This window comes from Lagenorhynchus albirostris, chromosome 1 (genome assembly GCF_949774975.1).
Source record: "Lagenorhynchus albirostris chromosome 1, mLagAlb1.1, whole genome shotgun sequence".
NCBI lineage: Eukaryota > Metazoa > Chordata > Mammalia > Artiodactyla > Delphinidae > Lagenorhynchus > Lagenorhynchus albirostris.
In genome coordinates, this window is record NC_083095.1 from 191,950,158 (window position 1) to 191,974,025 (window position 23,868).

Consider the following 23,868-nt stretch of genomic DNA (forward strand, 5'->3'; position numbering starts at 1 on the left):
TCATTAAAACAGCCATTATTAGAAGGCCAGCTAATAAGCTTCTTACCCAGTTTTCCGTTTGATAAAAGTGACGTATCTGGGGAGAAGGTTCAGCCATTTTTACTCTAAGGTGGTGGTGGGAAGAAATGGCAGAAATTTCACATTTTAAATTTGCACACTTGGAAAAAACAAACTTTAAGACACTCTACAACGTGTATGCCATTTTGGGGAGTTAGACATAATAAACTATTAATTTTTTGACAACTTTTTAAAGCTTTTTATTTTGAAATAATTGTAGGTTCACAGAAAGTTGTGGAGATAGTGCAGAGAGGTCCCATAGACCCTTCACCTAGCCTCTCCCAATGGTTAAATCCTGCATCCTCCGTAACTGTGGTACAAGATCAAAACCAGGAGATTAACACGGGTACATTGTATAGGTATAGTTCAGTGTCATTATACCCTGTGCAGGTTTGTGTGATGACCGTGGCGACCAGGCTAGATAGAGCACTGTTCACCCCGCACAGACATCCCCCGGCCGCCCCATTATAGCCACAACCCCCGTCATTCCCACTTCCTAGCAACCATTCATCTGTTCGCTATTTTCATAATTTTGTCATTTTGGACCGCCATACAAATAGATTCATACATTTTTTTATATTGACTTTTTTTCAACACCATAATACCCTTGAGATCCACCTAAGTTGTTGCATGTATTAATAGTTTGTCCCTTTTGATTGCTGGGTGGCGTTCCATCGTATGGATATACCATGCGGTGGTAGTTTTTAAAATTATTCACGTATTAATGCACCTTTTAGTTGTTTGCAGTTTTTGGCTATTAGAAATGAAGCTGCTGTGAACAGTCACACACAGGTGTTTGTATAGATGGAAGTGTTCATTCCTGTAGGACAAATGCCCAGTTGCTGACAAGATAGTAATTGTGTGTGTTTAGCTTTTTTAAGAAACTGCCTACCTTTTCCAGACTGGCTGCACCATTTTATGTTCCCACCAGTGATGTCTGAGAGACTCAGTTTCCCCTCATCCTCGCCAGCATTTGGTATTGTTGCGTGTTGTATTTCAGCTCTTCTGAAAGCTGTGTAGTGATAGCTCATCGTGGTCTTAGCATTTCCCTAATGGCTCATGATGTTAACATCTTGTTGTGAGCTTATTGCCGTCCCTTTATGCTCATCAGTGAAATGTCTCTTTATGTCTTTTGCTCATTTTCTAGTTGAATCATTTGTTTTTTACATGTTGAGTTTTGAGAGTTCTTTTCTATCCAGGATATCCTTGGTTATAGATGTAGTTTGCAGATATTTTCTCCCTTTCTGTGACTTGTCTTTTCATCCTCTTAATAGGGCCTCTCAGAGAGCACTCTTTAATTTTGATGAAGTCTGATTTATCAGTTTTTTCTTTTATGGATTGTGCCTTTGATGTCACAAAGCCCTTGGTCCTGAAGATTATCTCCAATGTTTTCTTCCTAAAAGTTTAATAATTCTACATTTTATATTGAAGACTGGGATCCATTTTGAGTTAATTTTATATAAAGTATGAGACCTAGGTCAAGGTCCATTTCCCTAGGTCATTTCTCCAGCACCATTTGATGAAAAGGCTGTCTTTCCACCTTTGACTTGCTTTTTCACCCTAATCAAAAATCAGGTGGGTGTACTCGTGTGGGTCTATTTCTGGATCTCTATTCTGTGCAGCTGACTTTTATGTCCAGCCCTTTGCCGACACCATACATTCTTGATTACTGTAGCTCTATAGTAAATCTTGAAATCTGGTAAAGTGATTCCTCTCACTTTATTATTTTTCTTCCCAAAATCGTTTTGACCTATTCTAGCTTTTTTCCTTTCCACATAAATTTTAGAATGACCTTGCTATATCTAACAGAAAAAACTTACTGAAGATTTTGATAGAAATTGCATTAAAACCCTGTATCAGTTTTGAGAAAATTGATCTCTTTACTATGTAGACTCTGCCAATCCATGAACACTGTATGTCTGTGTATTTAAGCCTTTGATTTCCTTCACCAGCAGTTTTCAGCATATAAGTCCTGTGCATGTTTTGTTAGATTTACATCTAGAAGTAGAAACGCCAGTACTATGTTGACTATCAGTGATCAAAGTTCTTACTTTTTCTCAATCTTAGGAGGAAAGCATTCAGTCTTTCACCAGAAAGTATGATGATAGTTTTTGTACAGATATTCTTTATCAAGTTGAGGAAGTTCCCCTCTATTCTTGGTTTTCTGAGAGTTTTAATCACCATTGGGTGTTGAATTTTGTCACATGGTTTTTCTACATCAATTGGTATGGTCATGTCATTTTTCTTCTTTAGGCTGCTACTGTGGTAGATTACAACGGCTGATTTTTGAATACTGAATCAGCCTTGCATTCCTGGAATAAACCCCACTGGGTCATGGTGGGCTCATTCTTTTTATATCTAGCTGAATTATGTGTGCTTAATAGTATGTTAAGAATATTTGCATCTACACTCATGAGGGATATTCAATAACAGTGTGTTGTTTTTGTTTGCACTTTGGTTTTGATATCAGGCTTCATAAAATGAGTTCCCTTCTCTTGTATTTTCTAGGAGAGATTGTATAAAATTGGTGTTAGTACTTCTATGCCTGTTGAAATTCTCCAGTGAAATCATCTGGAACTGGAGACTTTTGCTATGAGTTGTAAAATTGTGAATTAATTCCATTAATAGTTGTAGTGCTGTTCAAATTATGTGCTTCACATTGGTTAAGTTACGGTAGTTTGTACCTTTAAAGGAGTTGGTCCGTTGTATCTAAATTGTCAAAATTAATGTTCAGTTGTTCATAGTTTTCTCTTATGATCCTTTTGTTGTCAGCAGGATCTGTAGTGATATGCTACGTTTCATTCACTTCTGGTACTGGAAATTTGTGTCTTCTCTTTTTTTGTCAGTCTTGCTAGAGCTTTGTCAGTTTTATTGATCTTTTCAACAAGCAGTTTTTTGTTTTTATAGAATTTTCAAGTTGTTTTTCTGTTTTCAATTTGATTGATTTCTTCTCTTTATTATTTCCTTTTCTCTGTTTTCTTTGGGTTTGTTTTGCTCTTCTTTTTCTAGTTTCTTTAGATGTGAGTTTAGATGACTGAATTGAGACTTCTCTTTTCTTATGTAGGCCTTTAGTGCCATGTAGTTCTCTTTCTGCATTGCTTTAGCTATGTACAGAAAACCTGATATATCTTTGTGTGTGTATGTATGTGTGTGGCATTTTTCAGTTTTATTGAGATATAATTGACATACAGCTCTGTATAAGCTCATGGTGCACCCTATGACTTGACATACGTGTATTGTGAAATGACTGCAATAGGCTCAGTTAATTTACACCCCCTTATGTAGTTGCAAATAACTCTGTTTCTTGTGATGAGGACCCTCAGACTTACTCTCTAAGCGACTTTCAGATACACCACACGGCAGTGTTAGCGTAGTCATCTCGTACACCACATCCCCAGCACTTATTTATCAGATACCTGTGTGTAGCGTTCGAACACCTTCCCCCAGTTTCCCTCCCTCCACCTCTGGTAAACACAAGTCTGATTTCTATGAGTTTGGTTGTTGTTTTGTTTTTGTTTTTTATTTTTAGATTCCACGTATAGATGAAATCATAGAGTATTTGTCTTCCGCTGACTGATTTCACTTAGCATGATACCCTCCAGGTCCACCCAGGTTGTCACCAATGGCAGGATTTCCTTCTATTTTTATGACTAATATTCCATTGTTTGTATGTATCACGTCTTCTTTATCCATTCATCTGTCCGTGGACACTTGGGTTGCTTCCGTGTCTTGGCTATTGTAAATAATGCTGCAGTGAACATTGGGGTTTACTTCATTTTTAGGTAGACCTGACGTACCAGATTTTCCTCTTTAACCAACACAGGTTTCCTGACATCTTTTGGACAAGAGGATACATAAAACTGAAACTCAGCTCCAGGCCCTTCAGTTCAGGATTTCCCCCCACTGTGGCCCAGAGAGCACAGCTGCACCATTCTGCACTTTTGAAAGTATAAGAATTGGAGCTGCCTGTGCTGAAAAGCCTTTGAGAAATTAAGAGACTGGTAGAACCTTAAAAATAATGAAACTTGACAACTACCCATCCTCCTACTGTGCTTCCAAATGGAAAAGACTAGGAAAGAGTTTTATGGAAGAGAGCACCTGGGGGGATGGAGAGAGAAAAGGAGGGAGAGAAAGAAAGAAGATAAGGATGAATTGACTATGTTCCCAAGGGCTTGAGTGAACTAGCCTGTGTCTGTGACCTTGGTGTTAAGTTAGAAGCCTCTAGAGCAGTGAGGAATAAAGTGAACTCTCTTTGGTAAGGGAATAAATGCCTTCCCTTTGGGGCACTGGCAGCACTGCCCAACTGAGCTTTCTGCAGTAATAGAAATGGTTTATTTCTGAGCTGTCCTGTACGGTAGCCACTAGCTACCTATGATTATTGAGCACTTGCAGTGTGGCCAGTGTGACTGGAGAACTGAATTTTTAATTGTATTCAATTTTAAGTAAGTAAATAAAAGAAATGTAAATATAAAGAACAACATGTTAAGTCAGTCAACTGCTATGACAAGTTGCAGTCTTCGGTCGTTTACCTAATACCCTTGCCATTTCTTGCTGTGTTCTTTATTATTATTGCACCCGTAGCAATAATACTGAAATGCATCTGCTACTGAGACGTGTTTGCTCACCTCCTCATACAGATATTAACAAAGATCTTCCAGAACTCAGAAGGTGTTGGTACCTTATCCATTGCTTGTGTACATGTTGCTGAAATAGTAACATTATAACCATGTCCATACTGTAGCATAAACATACTTATTATACCTCGTTGTTGTTGTTCTTAGTAAGAGTGTTGAAAAGATTGAGGAGATTATTAGTGAGAGCTCCTCAGAGAGTGAGGAAGATGAAGAACCACCTGACCATCTTCAGGAAACAAATGCAGATTTGCCATCAGAATACTGGCAAATTCAGAAGCTGGTGAAATATTTGAAGGTGAGAGAGAAACCTTTTGTACTATGTTTGCAATGTTTATTTAAAATTTTTTCCTGAAAATGTATGTTCTGCTTCCAAGTTGACTATATATTTATTTCAAGTAAGGGTAGTAAGTATCCCTGTTACTACTTCAGTGTGCACAGGGGAAGGTCCTATTACCCTGAGGATAGCGAGGTTCGTCCTCATGGAGCAGCTGGGCTGTCAGGTACCAGCCCTCTCCCCTAGCTGGGGAGCGGTCAGCGGGCCATGGCAGCCGTCAGATATTGTGACTTGCCACCATTTTATGATCTGCAGTATGATGCGGTGGAAAGAGCAAGGAGTCTTGAAGTTGGACTTAGACTAAATTCTAGGTTGTATCACTTACTAGCAATGTGACTGTTGAAAAGTTATGGTTTTGAGCCTTAATTTTCCCAACCCATGGAGTGAAATTAGTAATACCCACTATAGGATTATTTTAAGGACTGAGAAAACACATTTGAAGCATGTGGTGTGTCTGATACATTGTAGGTGCTTAAAATATATATTGGTCCATTTCCATTACTCTCAAGTAATATCCCATGTGTGAAAACATTTTATAATAATAAATAAATAAATGGCCCATATAACAGTGTATCAATATTTAAGTCCTTGAATGTGGGGTGGGGCAAGGAAAATGATTTACCCAAGCCCAGATTACTGTTCATTTCTGATATTGGATATTGATAAATGGCGAGGCCAGGCCTAAAGCGATAGCCCAGAAGTACTTGTGAAAACAGCATTTTGACTTACGTCATCTTGTCCTCCTGCATTTGCTAAGCTTTGCATAGTTCAAGATATTTATGTGACTCCTAAATCGCTAAAGGGTACTTTTCCTGTGCCTCTGAGGTCGTCCCAAGCTGACAGGTGAACTAGCCTATATGCACATTTTGGTGAATTCAACAGAGGCCCGCTGCGTGGACAGTCTGGTAGGTATAAGTAAGCCAAAAAAGGTTTTCCTGAAAGAAAAATATGCCCGCTTGCCTGTTGGACACAGTCTCAGCGGCAATTCTCAGCACTTCTCAGAAAAAGTTTTTTATGTTTTCCTGAATCCTGAATCCCAAGAAAAATCAGTCAAGAAATTGGGAAAACGGGAAGTTAGAATTAAAATTTGACAATTAAAATTTAATAATCTTCCTGAAGACATTACTGGCTCAGAGGAATCTACTGACATCATGGAGAGCAACACCTGCTGATCATCTTGGTAATCATTCCACAGCATACGTGGGTATCAAATCAGCACATTGTACACGTCAGATACAATTATATTTGCCAGTCATCCCTCAATAAAATTTTTTTTTTTTTTTTTTTTTTTTTTTTTTTGCGGTACGTGGGCCTCTCACTGTTGTGGCCTCTCCCATTGTGGAGCACAGGCTCCGGACGTGCAGGCTCAGCGGCCGTGGCTCACGGGCCCAGCTGCTCTGCGGCATGTGGGATCTTCCCGGACTGGGGCACGAACCTGTGTCCCCTGCATCAGCAGGCGGACTCTCAACCACTGCGCCACCAGGGAAGCCCCCCTCAATAAAATTTTTTAAAAAAAGAAAATTCTGGCAGCAGAATCAAAGGTGAAGGTAGACATTTCCAGGCATCAGGACGGGAACCAGTAAGAGTAAAGTGGTCACAGCCCAGGCGGTCAGCCTCGCTTGTAGCTGTTGCCGTGCTCTAAATGATGTGTATGTGCAAGTCATTCTTGCAAAAATAAATGATCTGCTAATATGCATCATATACTTCATACAAGTCCTGTTAGTGGTGTTCTAAGAAATAACACATTTGTAAAGCAAAGTAAGTCGTTAAATCTGAAATTTTGATCTGTGATTCTCTGTAGCCCTGGTGAGCTTGCTAGGAGATCTCAATGGTATGTCATTGGATGTACCCGGGCATTGTTTTGTGTTTGAATATTCACTATATTGTATATATTATGTATTACAATTTGTTCTTTCCAAGTAATTGAACATAAGAAATGCAAAGAGAGGAAGATGTGAGTGTGGGTTGTGCAACAATGCATCATGAAACCAGAAAGTGATCTAAAATCTTAATTAGCAAAAACAACATAGACCTCAATGGTCCAACCAGAATCAGGGCAGGCAGATAAAATATTTTCATCATTAAAAAAGGAAATGAGCATATATGATGCAAACTCTAACGCCTAACTTGGCTATGCTTTTGGAAGCCTGTCAACAATTTGACCAATGTCAATGTAAAATGAAAAATAACATTTTTAACATCTGGCATATTTGTCCTGAAACAAAAATCAAGACTATTGGATAGGACGGTTAATGCTTTGTGTATTTTAAAATTGTATTTTAAGAATATCTTATAAATGATAAATATTTTAATGTCATCTTTCAGTTTTTAAAATGGCTTTTATTTTTACTTTATTATTATTTTTTAACATCTTTATTGGGGTATAATTGCTTTACAGTGGTGTGTTAGTTTCTGCTTTATAACAAAGTGAATCAGTTACACATATACATATGTTCCCATATCTCTTCTCTCTTGCGTCTCCCGCCCTCCCACCCTCCCTATCCCACCCCTCCAGGCGGTCACAAAGTACCGAGCCGATATCACTGTGCCATGCGGCTGCTTCCCACTAGCTATATACCTTACGTTTGGTACTGTATATATGTCCATGCCTCTCTCTCGCCCTGTCACAGCTCACCCTTCCCCCTCCCCATATCCTCAAGTCCGTTCTCCAGTAGGCCTGTGTCTTTATTCCTGTCTTACCCCTAGGTTCTTCATGACATTTTTTTCCCCTTAAATTCCATATATATGTGTTAGCATATGGTATTTGTCTTTTTCTGTCTGACTTACTTCACTCTGTATGACAGACTCTAGGTCTATCCACCTCATTACAAATAACTCAATTTCGTTTCTTTTTATGGCTGAGTAATATTCCATTGTATATATGTGCCACATCTTCTTTATCCATTCATCCGATGATGGGCACTTAGGTTGTTTCCATCTCCGGGCTATTGTAAATAGAGCTGCAATGAACATTTTGGTACATGACTCTTTTTGAATTCTGGTTTTCTCAGGGTATATGCCCAGTAGTGGGATTGCTGGGTCATATGGTAGTTCTATTTGTAGTTTTTAAAGGAACCTCCATACTGTTCTCTACAGTGGCTGTATCAATTTACATTCCCACCAACAGTGCAAGAGGGTTCCCTTTTCTCCACATCCTCTCCGGCATTTATTGTTTCTAGATTTTTTGATGATGGCCATTCTGACCAGCGTGAGATGATATCTCATTGTAGTTTTGATTTGCATTTCTCTAATGATTAATGAAGTTGAGCATTCTTTCATGTGTTTGTTGGCAGTCTGTATATCTTCTTTGGAGAAATGTCTATTTGGGTCTTCTGCCCATTTTTGGATTGGGTTGTTTGTTTTTTTGTTATTGAGCTGCAAGAGCTGCTTGTAAATTTTGGAGATTAATCCTTTGTCAGTTGCTTCATTTGCAAATATTTTCTCCCATTCTGAGGGTTGTCTTTTGGTCTTCTTTATGGTTTCCTTTGCTGTGCAAAAGCTTTGAAGTTTCATGAGGTCCCATTTGTTTATTTTTGTTTTTATTTCCATTTCTCTAGGAGGTGGGTCAAAAAGGACCTTGCTGTGATTTATGTCATAGAGTGTTCTGCCTATGTTTTCCTCTCAGAGTTTGATAGTTTCTGGCCTTACATTTAGGTCTTTAATCCATTTTGAGCTAATTTTTGTGTATGGTATTAGGGAGTGATCTAATCTCATACTTTTACATGTACCTGTCCAGTTTTCCCAGCACCACTTATTGAAGAGGCTGTCCTTTCTCCACTGTGCATTCCTGCCTCCTTTATCAAAGATAAGGTGACCATATGTGCGTGGGTTTATCTCTGGGCTTTCTATCCTGTTGCATTGATCTATCTTTCTGTTTTTGTGCCAGTACCATACTGTCTTGATTACTGTAGCTTTGTAGTATAGTCTGAAGTCAGGGAGCCTGATTCCTCCAGCTCTGTTTTTCGTTCTCAAGATTGCTTTGGCTCTTCGGGGTCTTTTGTGTTTCCATACAAATTGTGAAATTTTTTGTTCTAGTTCTGTGAAAAATGCCAGTGGTAGATTGATAGGGATTGCCTTGAATCTGTAGATTGCTTTGGGTAGTAGAGTCATTTCCACAATGTTGATTCTTCCAATCCAAGAACATGGTATATCTCTCCATCTATTTGTATCATCTTTAATTTCTTTCATCAGTGTCTTATAATTTTCTGCATACAGGTCTTTTGTCTCCTTAGGTAGGTTTATTCCTAGATATTTTATTCTTTTTGTTGCAATGGTAAATGGGAGTGTTTTCTTGATTTCACTTTCAGATTTTTCATCATTAGTGTGTAGGAATGCCAGAGATTTCTGTGCATTAATTTTGTATCCTGCCACTTTACCAAATTCATTGATTAGCTCTAGTAGTTTTCTGGTAGAATCTTTAGGATTCTGTATGTATAGGATCATGTCATCTGCAAACAGTGACAGCTTTACTTCTTCTTTTCCGATTTGGATTCCTTTTATTTCCTTTTCTTCTCTGATTGCTGTGGCGAAAACTTCCAAAACTATGTTGAATAAGAGTGGTGAGAGTGGGCAACCTTGTCTTGTTCCTGATCTTAGTGGAAATGCTTTCAGTTTTTTGCCATTGAGGACGATGTTGGCTGTGAGTTTGTCATATATGGCCTTTATTATGTTGAGGAAAGTTCCCTCTATGCCTACTTTCTGCAGGGTTTTTATCACAAATGGGTGTTGAATTTTGTTGAAAGCTTTCTCTGCATCTATTGAGATGATCATATGGTTTTTCTCCTTCAGTTTGTTAACATGGTGTATCATGTTGGTTGATTTCCATATATTGAAGAATCCTTGCATTTCTGGAATAAATCCCCTTGATCATGGTGTACGATCCGTTTAATGTGCTGTTGGATTCTGTTTGCTAGTATTTTGTTGAGGATTTTTGCATCTATGTTCATCAGTGATATTGGCCTGTAGTTTTCTTTCTTTGTGACATCCTTGTCTGGTTTTGGTATCAGGGTGATGGTGGCCTCGTAGAAGGAATTTGGGAGTGTTCCTCCCTCTGCTATATTTTGGAAGAGTTTGAGAAGGATAGGTGTTAGCTCTTCACTAAATGTTTGATAGAATTCGCCTGTGAAGCCATCTGGCCCTGGGCTTTTGTTTGTTGGAAGATTTTTAATCACAGTTTCAATTTCAGTGCTTGTGATTGGTCTGTTCATATTTTCTGTTTCTTCCTGATTCAGTCTTGGCAGGTTGTGCATTTCTAAGAATTTGTCCATTTCTTCCAGGTTGTCCATTTTATTGGCATAGAGTTGCTTGTAGTAATGTCTCATGATCTTTTTTATTTCTGCAGTGTCAGTTGTTACTTCTCCTTTTTCATTTCTAATTCTATTGATTTGAGTCTTCTACCATTTTTTCTTGATGAGTCTGGCTAGTGGTTTATCTATTTTGTTTATCTTCTCTAAGAACCAGCTTTTAGTTTTATTGATCTTTGCTATTGTTTCCTTCATTTCTTTTTCATTTATTTCTGATCTGATTTTTATGATTTTTTTCCTTCTGGTAGCTTTGGGGTTTTTTTGTTCTTCTTTCTCTAATTGCTTGAGGGGCAAGGTTAGGTTGTTTATTCGAGATGTTTCCTGCTTCTTAAGGTGGGCTTGTATTGCTATAAACTTCCCCCTTAGAACTGCTTTTGCTGCATCCCATAGGTTTTGGGTCGTTGTGTCTCCATTGTCATTTGTTTCTAGGTATTTTTTTATTTCCTCTTTGATTTCTTCAGTGATGACTTCATTATTAAGTAGTGTATTGTTTAGCCTCCATGTGTTTGTATTTTTTACAGATCTTTTCCTGTAATTGATATCTAGTCTCATGGCGTTGTGGTCGGAAAAGATACTCGATACAATTTCAATTTTCTTACATTTACCAAGGCTTGATTTGTGACCCAAGATATGATCTATCATGGAGAATGTTCCATGAGCACTTGAGAAAAATGTGTATTCTGTTGTTTTTGGATGGAGTGTCCTATAAATATCAATTAAGTCCGTCTTGTTTAATGTATCATTTAAAGCTTGTGTTTCCTCATTTATTTTCATTTTGGATGATCTGTCCATTGGTGAAAGTGGGGTGTTAAAGTCCCCTACGATGAATGTGTTACTGTTGATTTCCCCTTTTTTGGCTGTTAGTATTTGCCTTATGTATTGAGGTGCTCCTATGTTGGGTGCATAAATATTTACAGTTGTTATATCTTCTTCTTGGATCGATCCCTTGATCATTATGTAGTGTCTTTCTTTGTCTCTTCTAATAGTCTTTATTTTAAAGTCTGTTGTGTCTGATATGAGAATTGCTACTCCAGCTTTCTTTTGGTTTCCATTTGCATGGAATATCTTTTTCCATCCCCTTACTTTCATTCTGTATGTGTCTCTAGGTCTGAAGTGGGTCTCTTGTAGACAGCATATATAAGGGTCTTGTTTTTGTATCCATTCAGCCAATCTGTGTCTTTTGGTGGGAGCATTTAGTCCATTTACATTTAAGGTTATTATCAATATGTATGTTCCTATTCCCGTTTTCTAAATTGTTTTGGGTTCGTTATTGTAGGTCTTTTCCTTCTCTTGTGTTTCTTGCCTAGAGAAGTTTCTTTTAGCATGTGTTGTAAAGCTGGTTTGGTGGTGCTGAACTCTCTCAGCTTTTGCTTGTCTGTAAAGGTTTTAATATCTCCATCAAATCTGAATGAGATCTTTGCTGGGTAGAGTAATCTTGGTTGCAGGTTTTTCTCCTTCATCACTTTAAATATGTCCTGCCAGTCCCTTCTGGCTTGCAGAGTTTCTGCTGAGAGATCAGCTGTTAACCTTATGGGGATTCCCTTGTGTGTTATTTGTTGTTTTTCCCTTGCTGCTTTTAATATGCTTTCTTTGTATTTAATATTTGACAATTTAATATGTGTCTTGGCGTATTTCTCCTTGGATTTATCCTGTATGGGACTCTCTATGCTTCCTGGACCTGATTAACTATTTCCTTTCCCATATTAGGGAAGTTTTCAACTATAATCACTTCAAATATTTTCTCAGTCCCTTTCTTTTTCTCTTCTTCTTCAGGAACCCATATAATTCGAATGTTGGTGTGTTTAATGTTGTCCCTGAGGTCTCTGAGACTGTCCTCAGTTCTTTTCATTCTTTTTTCTTTATTCTGCTCTGCGGTAGTTATTTCCACTATTTTACCTTCCTGGTCACTTATCCGTTCTTCTGCCTCAGTTATTCTGCTATTGATTCCATCTAGAGTAGTTTTAATTTCATTTATTGTGTTGTTCATCGTTGCTTGTTTCATCTTCAGTTCTTCTAGGTCCTTGTTAACTGATTCTTGCATTTTGTCCATTCTATTGTCCATTCTATCTCCAAGATTTTGGATCAACCTTACTATCATTATTCTGAATTCTTTTTCAGGTAGACTGCCTATTTCCTCTTCATTTGTTAGGTCTGGTGGGTTTTTATCTTGCTCCTTCATCTGCTGTGTGTTTTTCTGTCTTTTCATTTTGCTTATCTTACTGTGTTTGGGGTCTCCTTTTTGCAGGCTGCAGGTTCGTAGTTCCCGTTGTTTTTGATGTCTGTCTCCAGTGGCTAAGGTTGGTCCAGTGGGTTGTGTAGGCTTCCTGGTGGAGGGAACTAGTGCCTGTGTTCTGGTGAATGGGGCTGGATCTTGTCTCTCTAGTGGGCAGGTCCACGTCTGGTGGTGTGTTTTGGGGTGTCTGTGGACTTATTATGATTTTAGGCAGCCTCTCTGCTAATGGGTGGGGTTGTGTTCCTGATTTGCTATTTTTTTGGCATAGGTTGTCCAGCACTGTAGTTTGCTGGTCGTTGAGTGAAGCTGGGTGCTGGTGTTGAGATGGAGGTCTCTGGGAGATTTTCGCCGTTTGATATTATGTGGAGCTGGGAGGTCTCTTGTTGACCAGTGTCCTGAAGTTGGCTCTCCCACCTCAGAGGCAGAGCCCTGACTGCTGGCTGGAGCACCAAGAGCCCTTCATCCACACGGCTTAGAATAAAAGGGAGAAAAAGTAGAGAGAATTAGTAGAAGTATGAAGAAAGAAAGAAAGAAAGAAGGAAAGAAGGAAAGAAGGGAGGGAAGGAAGGAAAGGAAGGAAGAAGGAAAGAAAGAAAGAAGAAAAGAAGGAGAGAAGGCAAGAAGGAAAGAAAGGGAGGGAGGGAGGAAGGAAGGAAGGAGGGAAAGAAGGAAAAAAGAAAGAAAGAAGATACTGTAACATATAATAAAGTATAATAAAGTTATTGAATTAAAAAATAATTATTTAGAAAAAAAAGGGATGGATAGAACCTTAGGACAAATGTTGGAAGCAAAGCTATAGAGACAAAATCTTAGAAGCATACACATACACCCTCACAAAAAGAGGTAAAGGGGGAAAAATCATAAATCTTGCTCTCAGAGACCACCTCCTCAATTTGGGATGATTCGTTGTGTAAAGGAGGGAAGGAAGGAAGGAAGGAAGGAATGGAGGAAAGAAAGAAAAGAAAGAAAAAGAAAGTAACGTATAATAAAGTTATTAAAATTAAAATCAATTATTAAAAAACAAACAATGGACGGATAGAACCCTAGGACAAATGGTGGAAGCAAAGCTATACAGACAAGATCTCACACAGAAGCATACACATACACATTCACAAAAAGAGGAGAAGGGGAAAAAGTCATAGATCTTGCTCTCGAAGCCCACCTCCTCAATTTGGGATGACTCGTTGTGTATTCAGGTATTCCACAGATGCAAGTACATCATGTTGATTGTGGAGCTTTAATCCGCTGCTCCAGGGGCTGCTGGGAGAGATTGCCCTTTCTCTTCTTTGTTCGCACAGCTCCCGGGGCTCAGCTTTGGATTTGGCCCCGCCTCTGCGTGTAGGTCGCGGGAGGGCATCTGTTTGTTTGCTCAGACAGGACGGGGTTAAAGGCGCCGCTGATTCCGGGGCTCTGGCTCACTCAGGCCGGGGGAGGGAGGGGCAGGGAGCGCGGGGCGGGCCTGCGGCGGCAGAGGCCGGCGTGACGTTGCACCAGCCTGAGGCGCACCGTGCGTTCTCCCGGGGAAGTTGTCCCTGGATCCCGGGACCCTGGCAGTGGCGGGCTGCACAGGCTCCCCGGAAGGGGCTGTGGACAGTGACCTGTGCCCGCACACAGGCTTCTTGGTGGCGGCAGCAGCAGCCTTAGCGTCTCCCGCCCGTCTCTGGGGTCCGCGCTGTTAGCCGCGGCTCGCGCCCGTCTCTGGAGCTCCTTTAAGCGGCGCTCTAATCCCCTCTCCTCGCGCACCAGGAAACAAAGAGGTAAGAAAAGTCTCCTGCCTCTTCGGCAGGTCCAGACTTTTCCCCGACTCCCTCCCGGCCAGCCGTGCTGCACCAACCCCTGCAGGCTGTGTTCACGCCGCCAACCCCAGTCCCCTCCCTGCGCTCCGACCGAAGCCCGAGTCTCAGCTCCCAGCCCCGCCCGCCCCGGCGGGGGAGCAGAGAAGCCTCTCGGGCTGGCGAGTGCCGGTCGGCGCCGATCCTCTGTGCGGGAATCCCCCCGCTTTGCCCTCCGCACCCCTGTGGCTGCGCTCTCCTCCACGGCCCCGAAGCTCCCCCCTCCGCCGCCCGCAGTCTCCGCCCGCGAAGGGGCTCCTAGTGTGTGGGAACCTTCCCTCCTTCACGGCTCCGTCCCACTGGTGCAGGTCCCATCCCTATTCTTTTGTCTCTGTTTTTTCTTTTTACTTTTGCCCTACCCAGGTATGTGAGGGTTTTTTTGCCTTTTGGGAGGTCTGAGGTTTTCTGCCAGCGTTCAGTAGGTGTTCTGTAGTTGTTACACGTGTAGATGTATTTCTGGTGTGTCTGTGTGGAGGAAGGTGATCTCCGCGTCTTACTCTTCCGCCATCTTCCCAGCACCCCCCTAAAGTGGCTTTTATTTAGCACTTACTTTGTGTTAATGTTCTCCTAATGTTTTCTGTTACCAGATAACAGGTGGAGATCATTTTTACATGTTATTGCAATATATAGTTTTTTTTACAGAAAACCTCTGAAATTTTTAGCATCTCTATCATAAATAAATGGTTCGTTGTTTTTTATGGAAATAATTTACTATTATGGTCATCATTATTATTTAGTAACATGTAAATAAAATTTAGGAACCAATATGAAATAACATGATTTCAGGAATTCCTGAGAATTTCTGGGAATTCCAGTTTCTCATTCCGGAATCTGGAAGATTCATATCTGTCAGAATTTGGAAACACTCCTGTGGAGGGAGCATAGGCTGGCGTTCCATCCCTGTGATCCTGCCCCTGCCTCGGCAGGAGTCTTTGTGCACAAACCACCCAGTCAGCGCAGTGGCCAGCCCAGCACACGCGGCAGTAAATTCCAGACTCAGGAGAACCACCTGCCCTTTCCCGAGCCACAGGGCTGCCCATAGCCTCTACTCATGAAGTGCATGTCCTCTGGGGAAAAACTGGCAGCAGAGATCTCTGTCATCCAGCGCTTGAGCCAGACAGGCACTGGGGCTCAGACATGGCCTTTGGAAGAAGGTTTGGAAGAGCCCTGGTGTTGACGCAAAGAATTTTGGTCTATTAACTTTATTTCATTAGTAAAAGGAAATAGAGAGCCAAAGGGGACCGAAGCATCGGCCAGGCCAGGAGGCAGAATAATGAAGAGTTAGAGGCGCGACCTCCAGTGTCAGAAAGACGTCAGCTGAGTCGGGTTTCTGCCACCCCCTGGCTCAGCGGCCTTGGGGTGCTGGCGGGCCTCTGTGAGCTTTGGTTTCCTCATTGGTCAAGGTGGCAAAATAGAAGAGCCCGCATTTTAGGATTACTGTGAATATTAAATGAAACCTGACACACATAAGTGCTTTAGCACCAGGGGCTCAGCACCTGTTGGCAATGGTAATTGTTACTGTTGCATGTTGTTATTCTAGACAGCGTAAGGTGGGGAGGCTTTACCACCCACACAGGTGGTCCTCAGCTTTCGCTTTAAGATTCTAGCAACCAGAGAAAGGCAGAAAGACAGTGAGTTAATACAGTGAGGGCGAGGGCCTCTCCACCATAAGGTAAAAACAGCCCACTTGCCAGTGAGTGTAACTGATCCTGGTGCTAAGAGCAGAAAGAATTTCCTCCCCAAGGACTTAATGGGGCAGACAGTGGGTAGGTGGCGTGCAGCATTCTCCACGATACCTTCTCCGTGAACACGGCTAAGAGTGTCTCGTGGTAGTCTCATTATTGAATCACGGTCTTGCGTTTTTCAACTATTTAGGATAAATCCATATAATGGTGGGTCAAAAAGGGATGCCCTGTTGCTGTCCCAGAACAGCTGAGGAAAGCATGTATTGATGAAGTGCTACTCAAGCTCGCACAAGTTACCCATCAGTAAATCTTGTGCAAATGTGATACTTTTGGCCAGACAGTAAATTGCTTGGAATTATTATAGTTCCCACAGGTAAATATTCTTAACATAGCCAATAAAAGAAAAAGTATATCTACAAATGATTTCAGGATTTTCAACACAGATAAATGTTTTTCTGTGGAGACACAAAAGGATATGAAAAGTCTATGAAATGCAAAATTGAATGTCTCTAGGTAATCTCAAAATAATACACCTGACATTGTACTTTACAAAATTATGCCTTAAATGTAGATTTCAACCAGCAGAGAAATGTTCACGTTGACCTGACTCTCCACTTACCGTTTTCCAAGTGCAGCAATGTCTGTGATTGTTGAAAACTTTTGATGCGTTCATTAATACCCAAACAAGCCGATGAATGACACAGCTTGGTATTTATCCAGAGCTATGAGCTCAGGTCTTGGCATATCATAAAGGGACTTAGTCTGCAATCATTTGGCTTTGACATATGTTCATTTCAACTTGCAAGTTTTGCATCTGTATATATGCTTTTAATCTGGAGTTTTAGAACACAATTTAATTTTTAAACTAATGGATACTCTGCATTTTTACTCACCAACCTTCCAACTTCTGTTTCCCCACACAGCCGATGACTCTGTACCCTAATTCTGAAAGAAGTAATAAACTCCTTATTCCGCTGCCCTCTGCGCTTACCTTCTGCTACTTATCACAGTACAGCTTGTCTGTCTTATCAGCTGCTCCTTGAGTGGGGAGACCGTACTAAACTCATTTCTGTGTCTTGCAGGCTGTCTTGCTAGTAAACACAGGACTGTCCATCCTCTGCTCAGGAGGGATGGTGACAGAACAAGGCTCCCGAGGGGCCCGGCTGTCCTTCGCTCTCAGGTCCTTCAGAGCAGCTTTTCCTCCCTCTGAGCCTGAGTCGTTCTGTTCCCTCTGCTGTTGATGTCTTTCCCCACCTTCTCCTGCCCCCCTTCTCTTTGTAGACATACTGTTTCCTTGCTGCATTTGCCCGCTTTATGTGGATATTATCTTCTCCCCTGTCCATGGTTGCTTCAAAATCTTGCAATGAAAATATTTTGCTTTGTATCCATCCCAGCGATTGGGCAAGACAGTTGTTAAGGCGTGCACCCCACACTAATACTGTGAGTCTCTCTAAAAATACAGTAAGTTTCACTCACTTCTAAATCACAAATGTATAGAACCCCTTTGTGAAATAGGAGGAGAGTTGGAGGATTTTTTTGTTGTTTGGAAATGGTGGGTTTCTTCATCACAAGTATCCTAATATTATTCTTAATGTAAATAGGTACTCTTTAGTAACATGAGATAAAATGTTGAAAGGTCATAATTATAAGTAGATCTGCATTTCATGCACCTTAGTGTAAGTATCCTTAAACTGAAGAATGAATTTCTGGACCCATAGTTGAAAGCCTGCTGGAATCCATTTCTATGTGGTTTGAAGGTAGATTGCGTATGGAATTTAATACTATAAGATCAGGAAATCCAAGAGAAAATTGAGGAGATTAGAAAATGGTTGGTGAGGTTTCAGGCAGTTCGAAGGGATCTCAGAGGCTGGGTCTAGAATCATGCTTTATCTCCCCTTTAGGCATTTCTTAGGGCTGTTACTTGAGGATAAGCTGTCTGCACCGTCGGCTCCAGGCTCAGCTGGGATACTGTTAGCAAGCGGGTTTGGGGACGTCTGCCCCTACTCAGAAGCGTTTCGCTCGGCTGGGCTCATTCCTGAGTACTTGCTGCAGTAATGGAGGAATCCAGGGTTCATCCCTGGGGCCACTTCCCCAGGTGTACCACCTCCCCACCTGGGGAAGCAGGAAGAGGAAAGCATTCATTTCGAAAGCTGAGTTCAGCAGCAGGTGGTTTGCAAAATGAATCCCAGTGAGAAGACCAGAAGCCAGTGACGTGTTGCCCTGATAGAGTGTGTTGGGGACTTGGAATAGGGCAGTGTCCTTGGGGTCTGGTTTGGGGCAGCTTGAGTTGAAGACAGTGAAATGTCCAAATAGAAAGGCCAGTACAATAGTTGGAAATAAAGGATTGAAGCTCCAATTATTCATTAGAAATGGGGCTACCATTTTGGGACCCAGAGGAATGAAAGGCTTAGGAAGGAGTGTGGAGCAGGTGGGCATGTTTGTGTTTTTTTTAAAATTCATGATTGAATGTGCCTCTTAAAAGCTAATCAGAAAGTAGCTGTCTCTCACTTGAGTTAGCACATACAACTAAGGCAGTGTTTATGGATCAAAATATTTATGTTAAATGTGCAGTCTTTCTTTAAATATTAGTTTGCCATCTTATAAGTAGATTGCTTCATTTGCCTTTTTTTTTAATCTTAAAGAAAGTAACATCTTATTTGGTAATTTTATGCAACCAGTTAATGGATTAAAAAGATTAATTAAAGGAAGATAGTTAGGAAAGTTTGAAGCAAAAAGAGAAAAACGTTTACTTTTAAAGTAATTTTCCCTCCAACTGAATGTTCCTACACGCTAACGCTGGGAAGGCCAGGTATGAAGACTGGAAAGATGGGCTTTTTAATGTAAATTCAGAAATGTGGTATCAGCCTGGAGTATGATATTGGGGCAAACTTTGTTTTCAAGCTCTAGACGGGTGATGATGTTATCTGAACACAGGTCAGTCAGTGGAGAGTGGCTGGCGTGGACTGCTGAGTTTCAGCGTATGATCACGGTGGCAGGGGCATCCTCTCCCCCCATCCACCGTGTGTTGGTGAGGGGTAGTGCCTCACTGATTTACACTATGTGATCAAACCTGTGTTGATTTCACCTTTCTCGTGAGTCAGGGACCTTGCTAGTACTTCTGTTACGTATCCACAAACTCAGAATTCTCAGGCCATGAGAAGTGAAGGTGTTTGGTGGTGCCCCAGCTCAGCAGTGACAGGGCTCTACTTCAGAGTGACATCTAGAAGACAGTCACATCAGGAATCCCTGGAGGCTTCTGAAGAGACTTTCCAGGCTCGCTTCCTGGACTGTTTTGGATTTCCTCTCTGGAGGGGCAGTCTTGGCAAAGACATTTTCAGACTTGAAAACCTTTGTTTAAGACTGCTTTTGTGGGACTCGGTTCCTTCATGATCTCCCACGAACTGCTTAAAACACACACGCACACGCACTCGCGCACGACCTTAATTGGTTAAGGGGTTCTTCTAAGTGGTAATTGGGAGTTATATGGTTTTTCTTCAGAGGAATTTGATGTACTTTGCAATCAACTACAGTTAATTAATTGCTTTCCCATTACGTGGGTTTGGGGTATGGAGTGGCAGGTCGTGCGATCCCTGTTTCGTTGGTGGAAAAGCTGAGAAATACTTTGCTCCAGGCCACACAGAAGGTGGCTGTGAGCCGGGAAGGCATCCAGGGGCCTCTGCTTACTGCTCGTTGCCTGGTTAGTCTGTCCCTCTGTCCAGAAATTCAGGGCTCAGGGCGCCTGAAGGCCTCACATTCCTGTTTTCTCTCCTGTTTGAGTCAGAGGCTAGTTACACATGGAGCACACTTCTTCACCGAGGAATTCCGCGTTTGGGAGGCAGTAGCAGAGTGCACCAGGTGTTTACTTAAAAAGATGGAGAAAAATGCAATAGTGCAGTGTTATTATTGTTAAGAAGAATCTTTCAAAACTGGAAAACAATGGTTACTGCTTATGCAGCCAGATGAACTCCAGTAGTTAAAAAGGAAAATTAGAACCACTTTCCTGAGAAACAAGCTTTAAGTTAATACATATGTTGTTACACTGATCTAGTTAATTTTAAAAATAGTCTCTAAGACAAAAAGAGTAGGAGGAATTTTGTACTGAAAACAAATTACCTGTTACTAATCAGAAGATATTTAAATTCCATCTTGTAATGAAATTACTCAGTAGAGTCTGCACTTACATTTTCTTAAGTAAGAATTTTACTTATTCAGATGTGTGTGACTTGTATGTTTATAATGCCCACTAAGAAAAGATTAGTCCTCTTTTATTTTTATTACAGAGGAGATGGTGGGAGTGATGGAGGACCTCACCTCCAAAGGGGAATCCATGCTCTACAAATACAACAGTAACTTGTTTTCAGTACTGAGCTTTAAATTCGCTTTGCCTCTTGGCTATCATAAATAAAGAGAAGTAGAGAAAAAGCAAAGATAATTAGATGATTATGATAAATACACTATCGAATCGTAACAGTGTATACCTCCCCTAGCCAGCATTATACGACCACATCAACTTAACTACTGAAAAATGACCATATTCACTTCTTCATGGACACATACTATTAACTAGTCCAGCTAGAGCATAATTAGAGCCTTCTCACTGCTGTCTAGCTACTCATTAAGATTTCTGACGATAAAGAATGTTGATATCTAAGGCAATTTAATGTAATGATCTGAAAATGTAATAGATCTTTTCAGGGAACTTGTTGCCTGATGTATTTGCAACAAAAATACTTTTTATTCCTCGAAGCATGCTTTCCCCCCAAATTTATTTGAGAGGCTAAATAGAGAAAAGAAGCTTTGCCTAGTTCCCAATTTATATAATGCACTAGGCTGCTTTACTTTTTGTTTTAAAAACACATATTCAAGTCCTGTAATAGAAGTTTGCATGCTGAAGAATTTCTAAGCATAAGGGTCGAGGAGTAAGAGGTACCAGATTTGGTATAAATGATGTTTCATTTTATATATGTCTATAAATCTTTTGTCCCTTTTTGGTCTGCTGGCCTTTGAGATTCCTGCTGACAAGGGCTGTGGATCCTAACCCAGCTCTTGGTCTGGCTGGCAGCGGCCTCCTGATGCTTCTGTGGCACACAGAGCGTAGCGGAAGCTTGTGTTCCTCCTCTGGTCTATCCTTTACTCTCTTCTGTATTTAAAATATTAAAGTATTCTAACATAATGCATTAACATGTGCTCATCGTAATTATTCAAGCCATGCAAAGGAATAAAAGTGAAAGCCCCCTTCCACATGTTTGTTTGTACACATACACATATGTGATTTTTATACATAAAATGGAGTCAGACTGGGATTCTACATTGTACCTTTTGTATTTAATGCTACGTCTTGGTGATCTTTCATATCAGCCTTACTCCTTTTAATTGCTCCATAGTATTTCATTATACATAAATCAGTAATTTATTTAACAGTTCCCTTATTGATAAGTTTTTAGGTTGTCTCCCCAAATCATGTAATTACAAAAATGCCACAGCAAATATTTTTACATATGCTTTGGATATGTACACTGTTTCCGTAGGATGGATTCTTTGAAATGGAATTGCTTGGGTCAGAGAGTATGCACATTTCGAATGTTGATAGTTCTAACGGGCAGTTGTTCAATGGGTATAAAAGTTCAGTCATGCAAGATGGATAAGGTCTAGATCTGCCATACGACACAGTACCTATAGTTAATAATGCTGTTTGTGCACTTACAAAATTTAAGAGGGCAGGTCTCACGTTAAGTGTTATTAACACACAAAAAAGGGGGAGGTATAAGAAACTTTGAGAGGTGAGGGGTATGCTTATTGTTGTGATCGTGGTCATGGTTTCACAGGTATATGCATATGTTCACACTCATCAAATTGTATACATCAAATGTGTGCAGTATTTTTGTATATCAGTTATACCTCAGTAGAGTTGTGTTAAAAAGAATATATGCACAGTAAAGTCTAAGTACTGCATTAATTTTTTTTTTGCGGTACGCGGGCCTCTCACTGTTGTGGCCTCTCCCACTGCGGAGCACAGGCTCCAGACGCGCAGGCTCAGCGGCCATGGCTCATGGGCCCAGCCGCTCCACGGCATGTGGGATCTTCCCGGACCGGGGCACGACCCCGTGTCCCCTGCATCGGCAGGCGGACTCTCAACCACTGCGCCACCAGGGAAGCCCCTAATTTTTTTTTTTTTATTTCAGAGGGAAATAGTGAAAAGTGATCAACCAAGCTTGGTTTATGTAAAAATTTTTTTGATACTCCCTACAGAAAGCAAGCATCAGTTTACACTCTATCAGTAACATACCAAAGGTTTTAACCTCGGATACAGAGTGAAATCAGCCCAGCTCTTAAAAACAAAACAAAGACCCTGGTGCCCAGGTACCATTCATGGAAGTTTTAATTGAATTGGTTTGGAATGGGGTCTGGGCATTGATGGTCTTTAAAATCTCCCCAGGGTATTAAAGTTGCTCACCTAGGATTGAGATTAACCGTTATAAATTCTAATCTGCAGGAGGTTTTTTGGTTTGTTTAATAGGGGGAAAATGTATCTTATGTGAATTTACCTATTCCTCATTGCTAGTGAGGTTCATAAAGTTTTTCATACGTCAAGTATCCATTGTATTGTATACCTTGCCTATTTTCCTATGTGGTTGTCTTTTGATTCTTGATGAAAATTAATCCTTTGTTTTTCATGTGCAAATAATTCCTCTCTGCTTGTCATATGTCAAAGCCAGATGACTGGCTCCCCCATTCTTTCCTCCAGTGATTGGAGATGCTACTTTTATCAAATATTGTCATTTCACTTTTAAGAGCTTGTTTCCAGATCTTTCTCTGTTACATTGATTTATTTGGACGTTCCCATGCTGTTTAATTACTATAGCTTTGGTATATTTTAATATTTGATTGGCCAGAGAGTTTTCTTAAAATATTTAAAATTACTTTTTGCATATTTTCCATTCCAGATCATCTTGAGAATCAAATTAAAAAAAAATCTAAAAAATGCTGTTGGGATTTTGGTTGGCCTACATGAATTTATAAATTATTTCTGGATAAATTGCAATTTTAATAACATTGAATTATCCTATTCAGGAACATGGTATGACCATTCATTTATTTAATCTTTTGTATACTTCAGTAAAACTTAATAGCTTTTCCCCCATATATTTACAACACATTTCCTGTGAGATTCACTCCTAGATATTTTTACTATTATTATTTTGCCAATGCTGGGATGGGAACTTTTATCAAATTACATATTTTGATTTGTTATTCTTAGTGTATGGAGGGTTACTCACTTTTGAATATCCAGTTACCCTCGTATCCACTTTACTGAGATATTTTTATTAATTATCATAATTATTCAGTTCATTCTTCTGAATCTTTTTAGAAAGACTATTATATTTCCTACAAATTTTTCATCATTGCAGTAACATTCCAGTAGATCATCAATTTCTGTAAATGTTCCATGGTGGTTTAAAAAGAATGTGTAGGGAATCCTTGAATTGTTCCTTACCCGTTCCTGATTTAAAAAAATAATAATAATTCTTAGCCAGCCTGCAATCCAACAATCTGAGTCTAATTTCTTCTTTCTTCTGGAACAGCATCTTCTCTTTTTCCTTGGAGTTTCCTCCTGGTCTCATCTCTTGAGCCCTAGGTTTATGAGTGCTGAATTATCAGCATAAAATTGGCTTGCAAATAAACCGAAGGCAAAGCATTATATTTTACTAGCTTGACTTACGTGGTTCTATGCCACTCACTTGGAGCTCTGACTCTTTACCATTTCTACTCCTGAGAGATGAAGAGCATCT

At 40.4% G+C, this 23,868-nt stretch overlaps 1 protein-coding gene across 3 annotated transcripts in view; it reads left to right on the top strand.

Annotated features, from left to right (window-relative positions):
* Positions 1 to 23,868, top strand: part of ODAD2 (outer dynein arm docking complex subunit 2) — a 209,559-nt gene that overhangs the window by 29,361 nt on the left and 156,330 nt on the right. For all 3 annotated transcript variants that reach the window (XM_060121843.1, XM_060121860.1, XM_060121850.1), the window contains exon 11: positions 4,839 to 4,986. In XM_060121843.1, coding sequence (XP_059977826.1) covers positions 4,839 to 4,986 — 148 coding nt within the window. The remainder of the gene's footprint in view (positions 1 to 4,838; positions 4,987 to 23,868) is intronic.